The sequence below is a fragment of the Taurulus bubalis genome (assembly GCF_910589615.1).
Source record: "Taurulus bubalis genome assembly, chromosome: 10".
Taxonomy (NCBI): Eukaryota; Metazoa; Chordata; class Actinopteri; order Perciformes; family Cottidae; genus Taurulus; species Taurulus bubalis.
Window position 1 is genome coordinate 25,079,080 of NC_136598.1, and position 14,075 is coordinate 25,093,154.

Below are 14,075 nucleotides of genomic sequence, written 5' to 3' on the forward strand. Positions count from 1 at the left end.
AAGAGAGAAGTAGAGTCATATATATAGACTTCTATACAACCAGAGGAGTCACCCCCTGGCGGTCAGTAGAGATAATGTAGGTTTAACGCATGAAGCATATACTTCTATACAACCAGCGGAGTTACCCCCTGATGGTCAGGAGAGTGAATGCAGCTTTAACACATGAAGCATATACTTCTATACAACCAGAGGAGTCACCCCCTGGTGGTCAGTAGAGAGAATGCAGCTTTAACACATGAAGCATAGACTTCTATACAACCAGAGGAGTCACCCCCTGGTGGTCAGGAGAGAGAATGCAGCTTTAACACATGAAGCATATACTTCTATACAACCAGAGGAGTCACCCCCTGGTGGTCAGGAGAGAGAATGCAGCTTTAACACATGAAGCATAGACTTCTATACAACCAGAGGAGTCACCCCCTGGTGGTCAGGAGAGAGAATGCAGCTTTAACACATGAAGCATATACTTCTATACAACCAGAGGAGTCACCCCCTGGTGGTCAGGAGAGAGAATGCAGCTTTAACACATGAAGCATAGACTTCTATACAACCAGAGGAGTCACCCCCTGGTGGTCAGGAGAGAGAATGCAGCTTTAACACATGAAGCATATACTTCTATACAACCAGAGGAGTCACCCCCTGGTGGTCAGGAGAGAGAATGCAGCTTTAACACATGAAGCATAGACTTCTATACAACCAGAGGAGTCACCCCCTGGTGGACAGAAGAGAGAATGCAACTTTAACACATGAAGCATAAACTTCTATACAACCACAGGAGTCACCCCCTGGTGGACAGAAGAGAGAATGCAGCTTTAACACATGAAGCATAAACTTCTATACAACCAGAGGAGTCGCCACCTGGTGGTTAAGAGAGAGAATGCAGCTTTAACACATGAAGCATATACTTCTATACAACCAGAGGAGTCGCCGCCTGGTGGTCAGTAGAGAGAATGCAGCTTTAACACTTGTTAAAGTTTACTGAGGGAATAAATCAAGAGAGAAGTAGAGTCATTTATATAGACTTCTATACAACCAGAGGAGCCGTCCATGCCGGTCAGTAGAGAGAATGCAGCTTTAACACATGAAGCATCGTCTTCACTTTCAGACCTGGAGGTTCCTGGAACAGATACATGATTGGCATTGAGCTTCACATCTGGCTCTTGGTAGAATTATTCTTTTAACTTCATCTAGTGAAGCCACTCTAACCAACCAGTATAAACTGACAACAGAAATAAATATAAAATGGCCGCGCTCCACGTCTAAACCCACTTGTGTCCGAATGTTCAAACCTCTTCAAAAGCCTCTTTGCATCCACCTCCTCCGGTATAGACTTTAAAAGGTATTTTCTGTGGAGTTCTTTGTGGCTAGTGAATCAGTCATCGTGCTTTTCCTGCTGCTGGAGACACTTCATCCTCTCACTGGTTCATCACTCCCTGTGTGCTGAGAATAGCAGCAGTAGTAGGAGGAGTACGGGACTTTCCTTTCTGCTGCGCCTCCACCGTGGGCTGATAAAACTCACATACTGTATTTTATTTATTTATTTGCCGGTCTTCCTCTTCCCCCAGCTCTGTTTGAACCTGGAGATATGCACTTCGAGGCGGAAAGAGACCCAAACATGGACCCGTCCATCGTGGAGACCACGGAGAAGGCCATCCGCATCCTGCAGAAGAACCCCAAGGGCTTCTTCCTGCTAGTGGAGGGTGAGGTCTGTGTGTGTGTGTGTGTGTGTGTGTGTGTGTGTGTGTGTGTGAACGTGTTTGTGTGTGTGTCTATGTGTGTGGGTGTCTTTGTGTGTGTGTGCATTTGTGTGTGTGTGTATGCGTGTTCGTGTGTGTGTGTGTGTATGTGTTTGCATGTTTGTATGCGTCTGTGTGTTGTGTGTGTGTGTCTGCACGTTTGCGTGCGTGTATGTGTGTTTGTGTGCGTTTGTGTGTGTGTGAGTGTGTTTGTGTGTGAGTGTTTATGTATGTGTGTGTCTATGTGTGTGTGTGTGTCTTTGTGTGTGTGTGCATTTGTGCGTGTGGATGCGTGTTTATCTGCGTGTATGTGTGTGTGTGTGCATCTTTGTGTATGTGTGTGTGTGTCTTTGTGTGTGTATGTGTGTGTATGTGTTTCTATGCTAGTCTGTATATGTGTGTGTGAACACATTTGTGTGTGTGTGTCTATGTGTGTGTGTGCGAGTGTTTGTGTGTGTCTGTGTATGTGTTTGTGTGCGGCTGTGTGTTGTGTGTGATTGTGTGTTTGTGTCTGCACGTTTATGTGCGTGTATGTGTGTGTAGGTGTGTGTAGGTGTGTGCACGTTTGTGCACACTGGAGGAGGGTGACAACAGCATCACCCTCCTTCCAAACACCCACCAATTAATCCGTCAAAGCATCCACACACACACACACACACACACACACACGCACACACACACACACACACACACACACACACACACACACACACACACACACACACACACACACACACACACACACACACAGTCTTCATGGATCAATTGGATCATTCATCACAAAGCGGCCCTTGAACGCTGGTAATTGTTGTGGTTTTCTATAAACCATCTACCTGTGGATCAGGTGACCTGTCATCCAGGAGTTTGCCGCAGTGTGTCGACGGCCGACGAGTTCCCGTTCCACTCGGCCTCCTCGTCCGTCTCCCCCTCGTAATCTGAGTCCGCCGCCTGAGGGACTCGCTACCCGAGTGTCTTCACTCTGACTTTTAAAATAACAGAAGTGTATAAATAGAAAGCAGCCGATCGCTGACAGCTCACCGAGACGCAAACTTATTAACCAGAGTTCACTTCACTTTCCAGGAGAGGAGAGGATGTGCTGGAGGGGAAAACAAGCAGACGGCAAACAAAATAACATGATCTTAAATTCTACCGCTGGAGGAAGTGGGTCCCATTCCCCAATGTATGTTTTATTCCAAGAGATAATGTTGAATAACAAAAAAGTTGTCTGCTCCCTTCTAACAATTTAAAATCGGATTCTTTACCGGCTCGACAGCTCATTAAAATGTAGGTTTTACTTTCCCCTGACTCAGCGAGTTATCACAATTCCGGGACGAGTCCAGTCACTCGCAATCGCAAACCTCAAGTCAGAGTAAAGGTATGTTGGTGACAAGTCTCAAGTCTCAAGTCACGAGTTCTTGGAGGTGAGACAAGTCGAGGCGAGTTATAGTCAAGTGTCCAGTAAAAAGAAACAGATCAAAGTAACTCTCAAGTCATCCGAGTCAAGTCTCAAGTAATTCAAGGCACGTTGGAGACAAGTCTGAGGTCACGACGAGTCAAAGAAAAGTCCTAAGTCATTGGAAAAGAGTCCAGGTCCAGTTGCAATCATTTGTTTTAGTCAAGTGTCGACTACGTAGATCTGTATCTAGTTAAGTCTCAAGTCATCTGAAACAAGTCTGACTCAAGTAATTTGAGACAAGTCAAGTCTAAAGAAACTGAAGGTGACAAGTCTCAAGTCACGAGTTCTTGGAGGAGAGTCAAGTCGAGGCGAGTTTTAGTCAAGTGTCAAGTAAAAAGAAACAGATCAAAGTAACTCTAGTCATTTAAAACAAGTCTCAAGTAATTCAAGGCACGTTGGAGACAAGTCTCAGGTCACGAGTTCTTGGTCAAGTGTCAAGTATATCAAAGTTACTCTCAAGTCATCCGAGTCAAGTCTCAAGTAATTCAAGGTGAGTAGGAGACAAGTCTATGGTCACGACGAGTCAAAGAAAAGTCCTAAGTCATTGGAAAAGAGTCCAGGTCCAGTTGCAATCATTTGTTTTAGTCAAGTGTCGAGTATGTAGATACAGATCTAGTTAAGTCTCAAGTCATCTGAAACAAGTCTGACTCAAGTTATTTGAGACAAGTCAAGTCTAAAGAAACTGAAGGTGACAAGTCTCAAGTCACGAGTTCTTGGAGGCGAGTCAAGTCGAGGCGAGTTTTGGTCAAGTGTCAAGTAAAAAGAAACAGATCAAAGTAACTCTAGTCATCTAAAACAAGTCTCAAGTAATTCAAGGTAAGGTCAAAGTAATTTGGGACAAGTTCTGTCAAGTCTAAAGAAATTGAAGGTGACAAGTCTCAAGTCACGAGTTTTTGGAGGCGATTCAAGTCGCAAGTCGTTCGAGGCGAGTTTTAGTCAAGTGTCAAGTATATCAAAGTAGCTCAAGTCATCCGAGTCATGTCTCAAGTCACGAGTTCTTGGCGGAGAGTCAAGTCGAGGCGAGTTTCAGTCAAGTGTCAAGTAAAAAGAAACAGATCAAAGTAACTCTAGTCATCTAAAACAAGTCTCAAGTAATTCAAGGCACGTTGGAGACAAGTCTGAGGTCACGACGAGTCAAAGAAAAGTCCTAAATCATTGGAAAAGAGTCCAGGTCCAGTTGCAATCATTTGTTTTAGTCAAGTGTCAAGTATGTAGATCTGTATAGTCTCAAGTCATCTGAAACAAGTCTGACTCAAGTCATTTGAGTCAAGTCTAAAGAAACTGAATGTGACAAGTCTCAAGTCACGAGTTCTTGGAGGCGAGTCAAGTTGCAAGTTGTTTGTCAAGTGTGAAGTAAAAAGAAACAGATCAAAGTAACTCTCAAGTCATCCGAGTCAAGTCTCAAGTAATTTGAGACAAGTCGTGTCAAGTCTAAAGAAACTGAAGGCATGTTGGTGACAAGTCTCGAGTCAAAACAAATCATTCAGCTTTCAGTCAAGTCTTCGTCATCATTGTTATCAAAATCATTGGAGACGAGTCCAAGTCACAAGTCATTCAAGACAAATGGTGTCAAATAAAAAGATACAAATCAATTCAAGTCTCAAGTTATTTGAGACGAGTCTGAGTCAAGACTCGAATAATTCCAGACAGATCTGATCTGATCTAAATTAGATACAAATCTAATTAAGTCTGAAGTAATTTGAAGTCCAAGTCAAGTCTGAATCAAGTCTTAAGTCCAAGTCAGTTGTTGTTTTATTTCAGACTCGTCCAAGGACAGACCAAAGTCTCAAACACTCTTAGCAGTTAAGTCCTAATCAAGTCTTAAGTCCTAATCTTTGTGACTTCAGTCTGGCTCAAGTCCAAGTCTCCAGCTTTGCTTTACTGTTTGCTGGAATCACATCATTTTCATTTTCTTCTAAAGTAAGTAAAAGAAGATGAATGAGTCAGCCTAAATATATGTATATATATATATATATATATATATATATATATATATATATATATATATATAATAAATGAGAAAAGTGAATGAGTGGTTTCTAGTTTAATTAAACTGTCACTGTTCAATTATCGCAACACCAAGCACTTTCTTCTTCTTACTTTTGAAAGAAAGACTAAATCTCTCTCTCTCTGCACTCAAAAGTGTGCCAAACAGTTCCCAGAATGCATTGCTTCCATTGACCCCCGTCTCCCCGTGGGCAGGCGGGCGCATCGACCAGGCTCACCACGCCGGCCGCGCCTCCATGGCGCTGCACGAGACGGTGACCTTCGACTCCGCCATCGCCAAGGGGCTGCAGCTCACCAGAGAGCACGAGACCCTCACCGTGGTGATGGCCGACCACTCCCACCCCGTCACCATCAACGGGTACCCCTTCAGAGGGCAGAGCATTCTGGGTAATTATGCACTGGATGTTCTAGATTCTGTTCTCCCTTTCCTGAAATGTGTAATTTATATGTATATGTATTAAATAAGCGGATCGGATAGTGGAAGGGAATATATATCAAATATATTTACATGTTATATATTTATATGTATATATATATATGTTACATAATTATTATATATAAATATTGGATATATATGTATATATATTGAATAAGCAGATCGGATATTAGAAGGTAATATATATATATATACAGATAGAAAATGTATTTATATATAATATAAATATATTATATAAATATAATATATATTATATATGTATATATTGATTGAATAAGCGGATCGGATAATGAAAGGGAATTATATATAAAATATATTTAGAAATTATATAAATATATATATATATATTTAGAAAATATGTATATATATATATATATATATATATATATATACATATATATAATATATATATATATATATATATATATGTATATATATATATATATATATATATATAAATATATATTTTATATAAAATAGATTTAGATATATAATAAATCAATATGTTATATTTTGACCTATATATATATATATAAATATATATATATTTATTCACATGAGGAGACCATTCTCCTCTCTTGCCTCCATCCAGGTGTGTTTATTTGCCATGACAATAGACACCCCGAGGTGGCATTTTGTGTGTGTGTGTGTGTGTGTGTGTGTGTGTGTGTGTGTGTGTGTGTGTGTGTGTGTGTGTGTGTGTGTGTGTGTGTGTGTGTCCGCCACCAGCAGCTTGACATTTCCTCTACTTTCTCTCCCCTGCAATTACAGCCGAGGTAAACACAGAGCTGGAAGCCTTTCTATTTCAGGCTCTCGCCTTCGTCCTCTTTCTCTTCCTCTGTCTCTCTTCCTCTGTCTCTTCCTCTTTCTCTTCCTCTGTCTCTTCCTCTGTCTCTCTTCCTCTTTCTCTTCCTCTGTCTCTTCCTCTGTCTCTCTTCCTCTGTTTCTCTCCCTCTTTCTCTTCCTCTTTCTCTTCCTCTCTCTCTTCCTCTTTCTCTCTTCCTCTGTCTCTCTTCCTCTGTCTCTTCCTCTGTCTCTCTTCCTCTGTTTCTCTCCCTCTTTCTCTTCCTCTGTCTCTCTTCCTCTGTCTCTTCCTCTGTCTCTCTCCCTCTGTCTCTCTTCCTCTGTCTCTTCCTCTGTCTCTTCCTCTGTCTCTTCCTCTGTCTCTCTTCCTCTGTCTCTTCCTCTGTCTCTTCCTCTGTCTCTTCCTCTGTCTCTCTTCCTCTGTCTCTCCCTCTGTCTCTCTTCCTCTGTCTCTTCCTCTGTCTCTTCCTCTGTCTCTTCCTCTGTCTCTCTTCCTCTGTCTCTTCCTCTGTCTCTTCCTCTTTCTCTCCCTCTGTCTCTTCCTCTGTCTCTTCCTCTGTCTCTCTTCCTCTGTCTCTTCCTCTGTCTCTCTTCCTCTGTCTCTCTTCCTCTGTCTCTCTTCCTCTGTCTCTTCCTCTGTCTCTCTTCCTCTGTCTCTCTTCCTCTGTCTCTCTTCCTCTGTCTCTTCCTCTGTCTCTCTTCCTCTGTCTCTCTTCCTCTGTCTCTTCCTCTGTCTCTTCCTCTGTCTCTCTTCCTCTGTCTCTCTTCCTCTGTCTCTTCCTCTGTCTCTTCCTCTGTCTCTCTTCCTCTGTCTCTCTTCCTCTGTCTCTTCCTCTGTCTCTCTTCCTCTGTCTCTCTTCCTCTGTCTCTTCCTCTGTCTCTCTTCCTCTGTCTCTCTTCCTCTGTCTCTTCCTCTGTCTCTTCCTCTGTCTCTCTTCCTCTGTCTCTCTTCCTCTGTCTCTTCCTCTGTCTCTTCCTCTGTCTCTCTTCCTCTGTCTCTCTTCCTCTGTCTCTTCCTCTGTCTCTCTTCCTCTGTCTCTTCCTCTGTCTCTTCCTCTGTCTCTTCCTCTGTCTCTCTTCCTCTGTCTCTCTTCCTCTGTCTCTCTTTCTCTTCCTCTGTCTCTCTTCCTCTTCCTCTGTCTCTCTTCTTCTGTCTCTCTTTCTCTTCCTCTGTCTCTCTTCCTCTTCCTCTGTCTCTCTTCCTCTGTCTCTCTTCCTCTGTCTCTCTTCCTCTGTCTCTCTTCCTCTGTCTCTCTTCCTCTGTCTCTCTTCCTCTGTCTCTCTTCCTCTGTCTCTCTCCCTCTGTCTCTCTTCCTCTGTCTCTCTTCCTCTGTCTCTTCCTCTGTCTCTTCCTCTGTCTCTTCCTCTGTCTCTTCCTCTGTCTCTCTTCCTCTGTCTCTTCCTCTGTCTCCTCCTCTGTCTCTTCCTCTGTCTCTCTTCCTCTGTCTCTTCCTCTGTCTCTCTTCCTCTGTCTCTTCCTCTGTCTCTCTTCCTCTTCCTCGTCTCTTTATTGACCTCGCTTACCCCTCACCTCCATTCCTCCTCTCTTCTTTCTCCTGGAGGTTTAAAGCTTGAGATGAGCCGCTCTTCGTTTCCGAGCCCTTCAGGGTTCTGGAATTAAAACCTGCTGAACGTCCTGAAGACGTGGGGCTTTAAAGTGGAACATCCATCAAGCAAACTCAAGGTTTTGTTCACGATGAAAAGAATGCATGGAAAATAAATGAGGAGCCGTATTTGTGGTGGACGCATATTAAATGGTTCTACGTGACGGAACAACAATCAGAGCTGTGATTAAATGATTTAACTGTCCAACAACAGGACTTTCAACCGGAGGACTGGGGTTCGGCACCACCTGGTTTTATGGAGGTTGTTTTGTTGCTTCAACATAACTGATGGTGATTTTGTTGCTTCAACTTATCTGTTCGTGATTTTGTTCCCTAAACCTAACTGTTGTTTTTTGTTGCCTAAACTTAACTATTGTTTTTGTTGCCTAATCTTAACTGTTTGTGGTTGTTGCCTAACCCTAATTATGAGGTTTTGTTGCCTAAACTTAACTATTGGTTTTGTTGCCTAAATTTAACTGTTAGTTTGTTGCCTAAACTTAACTGTTAGTTTTGTTGCCTAAACTTAACTATTAGTTTGTTGCCTAAACTTAACTGTTAGTTTGTTGCCAAAACTTAACTATTTGTGGTTTTATTGCCTAATCTTAACTATTGTTTTTGTTGCCTAAACTTAACTATTGGTTTTGTTGCCTAAACTAAACTATTGGTTTTGTTGCCTAAATTTAACTGTTGGTTTTTGTTGCCTAAACTTAACTATTGTTTTTGTTGCCCAAACTTAACTATTGGTTTTGTTGCCTAAGCTTAACTGTTAGTTTGTTGCCTAAATTTAACTGTTAGTTTATTGCCTAAACTTAACTGTTAGTTTGTTGCCTGAACTTAACTGTTAGTTTGTTGCCTAAACTTAACTATTTGTGGTTTTGTTGCCTAAGCTTAACTGTTGGTTTTTGTTGCCTAAATTTAACTATTGTTTTTGTTGCCTAAACTTAACTATTGGTTTTGTTGCCTAAATTTAACTATTGGTTTTGTTGCCTAAATTTAACTGTTGGTTTTTGTTGCCTAAACTTAACTATTGTTTTTGTTGCCCAAACTTAACTATTGGTTTTGTTGCCTAAACTTAACTGTTAGTTTGTTGCCTAAACTTAAATGTTAGTTTGTTGCCTAAACTTAACTATTTGTGGTTTTGTTGCCTAAGCTTAACTGTTGGTTTTTGTTGCCTAAACTTAACTATTGTTTTTGTTGCCTAAACTTAACTATTGGTTTTGTTGCCTAAACTTAACTGTTAGTTTGTTGCCTAAACTTAACTGTTAGTTTGTTGCCTAAACTTAACTATTTGTGGTTTTGTTGCCTAAGCTTAACTGTTGGTTTTTGCTGCCTAAACTTAACTATTGGTTTTGTTGCCTAAATTTAGCTGTTAGTTTTGCTGCCTAAACTTAACTATTGGTTTTGTTGCCTAAATTTAACTGTTAGTTTTGTTGCCTGAACTTAACTGTTAGTTTTGTTGCCTGAACTTAACTGTTAGTTTTGTTGCCTAAACTTAACTATTTGTGGTTTTGTTGCCTAACCTTTCTGTTGGTTGTGTTGCTTAAACCTCCCCACAAAACCAACAGATGTACATTTCGTGACTTTATAAAATCCTAAAAAGACGACTATTGGTGGACGAGTCCAACCAACAGGACTTTCAACCGGAGGACTGGGGTTCGACACCACGTGGTTATATGGAGGTCGTTTTGTTGCTTAAACATAATGATGTGGTTTTGCTGCCTAAACCTTTGTTTTGAACATAAAGCGACACAGACACGTTGTGTCCCCGTACACTGGAACATTTTAAAAGGTCGTACTTGATTGACACATATTTTACATTATAAAGAGATATTTATCTTCTTGTTTTAAATCAGCTCTAAAGGATATGTCTGCATGTTTTTAAATCGTGTGAACAGTAATGAAGCGATGACGTTCCTGCGGTTCAGGCTGAGATCAAAGCCGTCGTGCTTCCTGCTCGCTTCACTGCTCTTGTGAAAGTAAATATAGGCTAAGCCTTCTGGGACGTCTGCACCCTGAAAGCTTTGAAGTGTACGGAGTAATTACACAACCCTGTGTGTGATCATCCTAAACGCTGCCTTCACTCCATGGAGGTCTGAACCAGTAAGACTCCCAGTATGGTGTCACTGGATTTACACGTCACGGAATTCACAGCGTCAGCCAGAGTCTCAGAGTCTCAGAGTCTTAGAGTCTCAGAGTCTCAGAGTCTCAGAGTCTCAGAGTCTCAGAGTCATAGAGTCTTAGAGTCTCAGAGTTTTAGACTTTTCGAGTCTCAGAGTCTTAGAGTCTTAGAGTCTCAGAGTCTTAGAGTCTCAGAGTCTCAGAGTCTTAGAGTCTTAGAGTCTCAGAGTCTTAGAGTCTCAGAGTCTCAGAGTCTTAGAGTCTTAGAGTCTCAGAGTCTCAGAGTCTCAGAGTCTCAGAGTCATAGAGTCTTAGAGTCTCAGAGTTTTAGACTTTTCGAGTCTCAGAGTCTTAGAGTCTTAGAGTCTCAGAGTCTTAGAGTCTCAGAGTCTCAGAGTCTTAGAGTCTTAGAGTCTCAGAGTCTTAGAGTCTCAGAGTCTCAGAGTCTTAGAGTCTTAGAGTCTCAGAGTCTTAGAGTCTCAGAGTCTCAGAGTCTCAGAGTCATAGAGTCTTAGAGTCTCAGAGTCTCAGAGTCTCAGCGTCTTCGAGTCTTAGAGTCTCAGAGTCTCAGAGTCTTAGAGTCTTAGAGTCGCAGAGTCTTAGAGTCTCAGAGTTTTAGAGTCTCAGAGTCTTAGACTTTTCAAGTCTTAAAGTCTTAGAGTCTCAGAGTCTTAGAGTCTTAGAGTCTCAGAGTCTCAGAGTCTTAGAGTCTCAGAGTCTGAGAATCTTAGAGACTCAGAGTCTCAGAGTCTTAGAGTCTTAGAGTCTCAGAGTCTCAGAGTCTTAGAGTCTTAGAGTCTCAGAGTCTCAGAGTCTTAGAGTCTCAGAGTCTCAGAGTCTCAGAGTGTCAGAGTGTCAGAGTCTCAGAGTCTCAGAGTCTCAGAGTCTTAGAGTCTTAGAGTCTCAGAGTCTCAGAGTCGTAGAGTCTTAGAGTCTCAGAGTCTTAGAGTCTCAGAGTTTTAGAGTCTCAGAGTCTTAGACTTTTCGAGTCTTAGAGTTTCAGAGTCTTAGAGTCTTAGAGTTTCAGAGTCTTAGAGTCTTAGAGTCTTAGAGTCTTAGAGTTTCAGAGTCTTAGAGTCTTAGAGTCTTAGAGTCTTAGAGTCTCAGAGTCTTAGAGTCTTAGAGTCTTAGAGTCTCAGAGTCTCAGAGTCTTAGAGTCTCAGAGTCTCAGAGTCTCAGAGTCTTAGAGTCTCAGAGTCTCAGAGTCTTAGAGTCTCAGAGTCTCAGAGTCTCAGAGTCTCAGAGTCTTAGAGTCTTAGAGTCTTAGAGTCTCAGAGTCTTAGAGTCTTAGAGTCTCAGAGTCTTAGAGTCTCAGAGTCTTAGAGTCTTAGAGTCTCCTAAAAGGCTTCAGAGTTGTTTCTGTCTAGAAAACTATCCTTATAAGAAAACATTCACTTTTAAAGATCTCCCTCCTCAGCATGAGCCTCTGAAGTCGTATTGATCGAGCGCTTGTGTTTTATGTTCATCGCTTTCCGGTCATATCCTTATTTTACCCCTCCTCGGGTTTGTTCTTCTATTTCCTTCTCCTCTCCGTCCTCCTCCTCTTTCTCCTCTCCATCTTCTCCCTCCTCCTCCTCCTCCTCCTCCTCTCCCTCTCCCTCTTCCTCTCTCTCCCTGCTCTTCCTCTCTTGCCCTCCTCCTCTCCCTCTTCCTCTCTCTCCCTCCTCTTCCTCTCTCGCCCTCCTCCTCTCCCTCGCCCTCCTCCTCCCTCCTCCTTCCTCCTCTCCCTCTCCATCTTCCTCCTCCTCCTCTCCCTCTCCCTCCTCCTCCTCTTCCTCTCCCTCCTCCTCCTCTTCCTACTCCTCCACATCTCCGTCCTCCTCCTCCTCCTCCTCCTCCTCCTCCTCCTCCTCCTCCTCCTCCTCCTCCTCTCCCTCCTCCTCCCTCCTCCTTCCTCCTCTCCCTCTCCATCTTCCTCCTCCTCCTCTCCCTCTCCCTCCTCCTCCTCTTCCTCTCCCTCCTCCTCCTCTTCCTACTCCTCCACATCTCCGTCCTCCTCCTCCTCCTCCTCCTCCTCCTCCTCTCCCTCCTCCTCCTCCTACTCCTCCTCCTCCTCCTCCTCCTCCTCCTCTCCCTCCTCCTCTCCCTCCTCCTCTCCCTCCTCCTCCTCCTCACAGCAGTGCAGCAGTGATTAATGTGCTTGTGAAACTCCGAGCTCTTCATCAGCGGGAGACTCGCCAGGCTAATGGCTCATCTGGAGAGAAACACTCAACAAGCTCTAGACCTCCTGCGGCACCCTGTGTGTGTGTGTGTGTGTGTGTGTGTGTGTGTGTGTGTGTGTGTGTGTGTGTGTGTTTAGCACTTTGAAGCAGAGAGCAGAAGCAGACAATAAATAAGATAAATATGATGCTCGGTCTGGTGCAGGTAAATCTCCGCTGTGGGCCTCAGACGTGCTTCCTTACACCACGCTGATGTACGGCAACGGACCCGGACACAAGACGTCCAACGGCACGCGGCCGGACATCCGCCACGTCAACACCAGTAAGACCCCGTCGCTTCTTTGCTTTCCTTCTCTCACTCCTCCTTAACCAGAGTTACATCTTCAAGGACAGAGGGAAGATGGGCACACAGAAGGAAACGAGGAAGCCTACTTCAAAACAACTGGAATGACTTTTCATTTTTTGCCCTTCTGCGTTTAGAGTCATGTCCCGTATTACAGCGTGACCTTTCCTCCTGATGTAATCAGCTGTACTTCCTCTCTCGCTGACATTTTTTCTAATTTGATTTGCTTTGTTTTCTTTATAAATCAAGAAAGAAAATAGATAAGAGTCTTCAGTGAGAAAGAAATACTGAACGTAGTATTCAAAATATTGCTTTTATCTTACATGGATGATTAAAATTCACCTCACCTTTTTTGTTGTTGTAATAAATACTCAGTCACACTTACATGTTAAAGCTGCAGTACCTGGTTTTGTTTGGCCACCAGGGGGCAGCGTAAGCCAAATCCAGGTCAAATGTTTTGAACTTGAAAAAAAGATTTGAACCCATAAAAAAGGTTGAAAATATTAAATCTGTTACTGAAAACTGAAAAAAAAATATTTTATTGAAAAGAAAATACTGAACTGAATCAAAATTATATTTAACCCCCAAAAACTTTTCATAAACGTATTTTTTATTTAGAATGCACTGTTGAACTATTCAAAGTTCAACAACAAAACTTGATTTTTCAGGTTCAAATCTTTTTTTTTCAAATGAACAAAACATTTGTCCTGCATTTGGCTCCATACTCAACAAGTAGTGAACATATTTCCGTCCTCCTCCTCCTCCTCCTCCTCCTCCTCCTCCTCCTCCTCCTCCTCCTCCTCCAGAGAATAAAGACTACGTCCAGCTGGCCGCCGTCCCCACCAAGTCGACGACCCACAGCGGCGAGGACGTGGCGGTGCTCGCCCGCGGGCCCATGGCCCACCTCTTCCAGGGCGTCAACGAGCAGAACTACATCGCCCACGCCATGGCCTACGCCGCCTGCGTGGGCGCCGACCTCCGGCACTGCCGGGGCCACACCGAGGCCCCCGCGGTCCAGAGCACGGTCTCCAACGGGGCCGGGCCGGTCGGCGGCTCGGCCGCTCTGCTCAGTGCGCTGCTGGCTGTCGCCGTGGTGATGGGAGGCCCCCAGTGAACCCAGTGGACCCAGTGGATCTGGCTCCACTGGAGGGAGAACCAGGGTTCTATTGCATCTTGTTAAAACAAAGAAAATGTGATTATGAATACTCAAAAACTAAGAAATATATATTTTTTATTCAGATGAAAGTAATTGTTTAAGTCCATGACGCCGGGATTTATTTGATAAGAACCTTTCTAATGTAAAATCATCAATAAAGACCAATAAAGCAGTCTTTGAAGAGAGAGTTGCTCTTTTATGCACACATCAATACATAATAATAATGTAATAATCGTGCGTTGATATGCATGGCTCC

General features: G+C 43.1%; 1 protein-coding gene across 1 annotated transcript in view; it reads left to right on the top strand.

Moving 5' to 3' along the window:
• The window catches only part of alp3 (alkaline phosphatase 3), a 19,245-nt gene extending 5,427 nt beyond the window's left edge, over positions 1-13,818 (top strand). Inside the window, exons 6-9 of the mRNA XM_079224813.1 lie at positions 1,566-1,700; positions 5,395-5,586; positions 12,526-12,642; positions 13,470-13,818. Coding sequence (XP_079080939.1) covers positions 1,566-1,700; positions 5,395-5,586; positions 12,526-12,642; positions 13,470-13,777 — 752 coding nt within the window. The 3' untranslated portion in view covers positions 13,778-13,818. The remainder of the gene's footprint in view (positions 1-1,565; positions 1,701-5,394; positions 5,587-12,525; positions 12,643-13,469) is intronic.
• Positions 13,819-14,075: the final 257 nt, after the last annotated feature.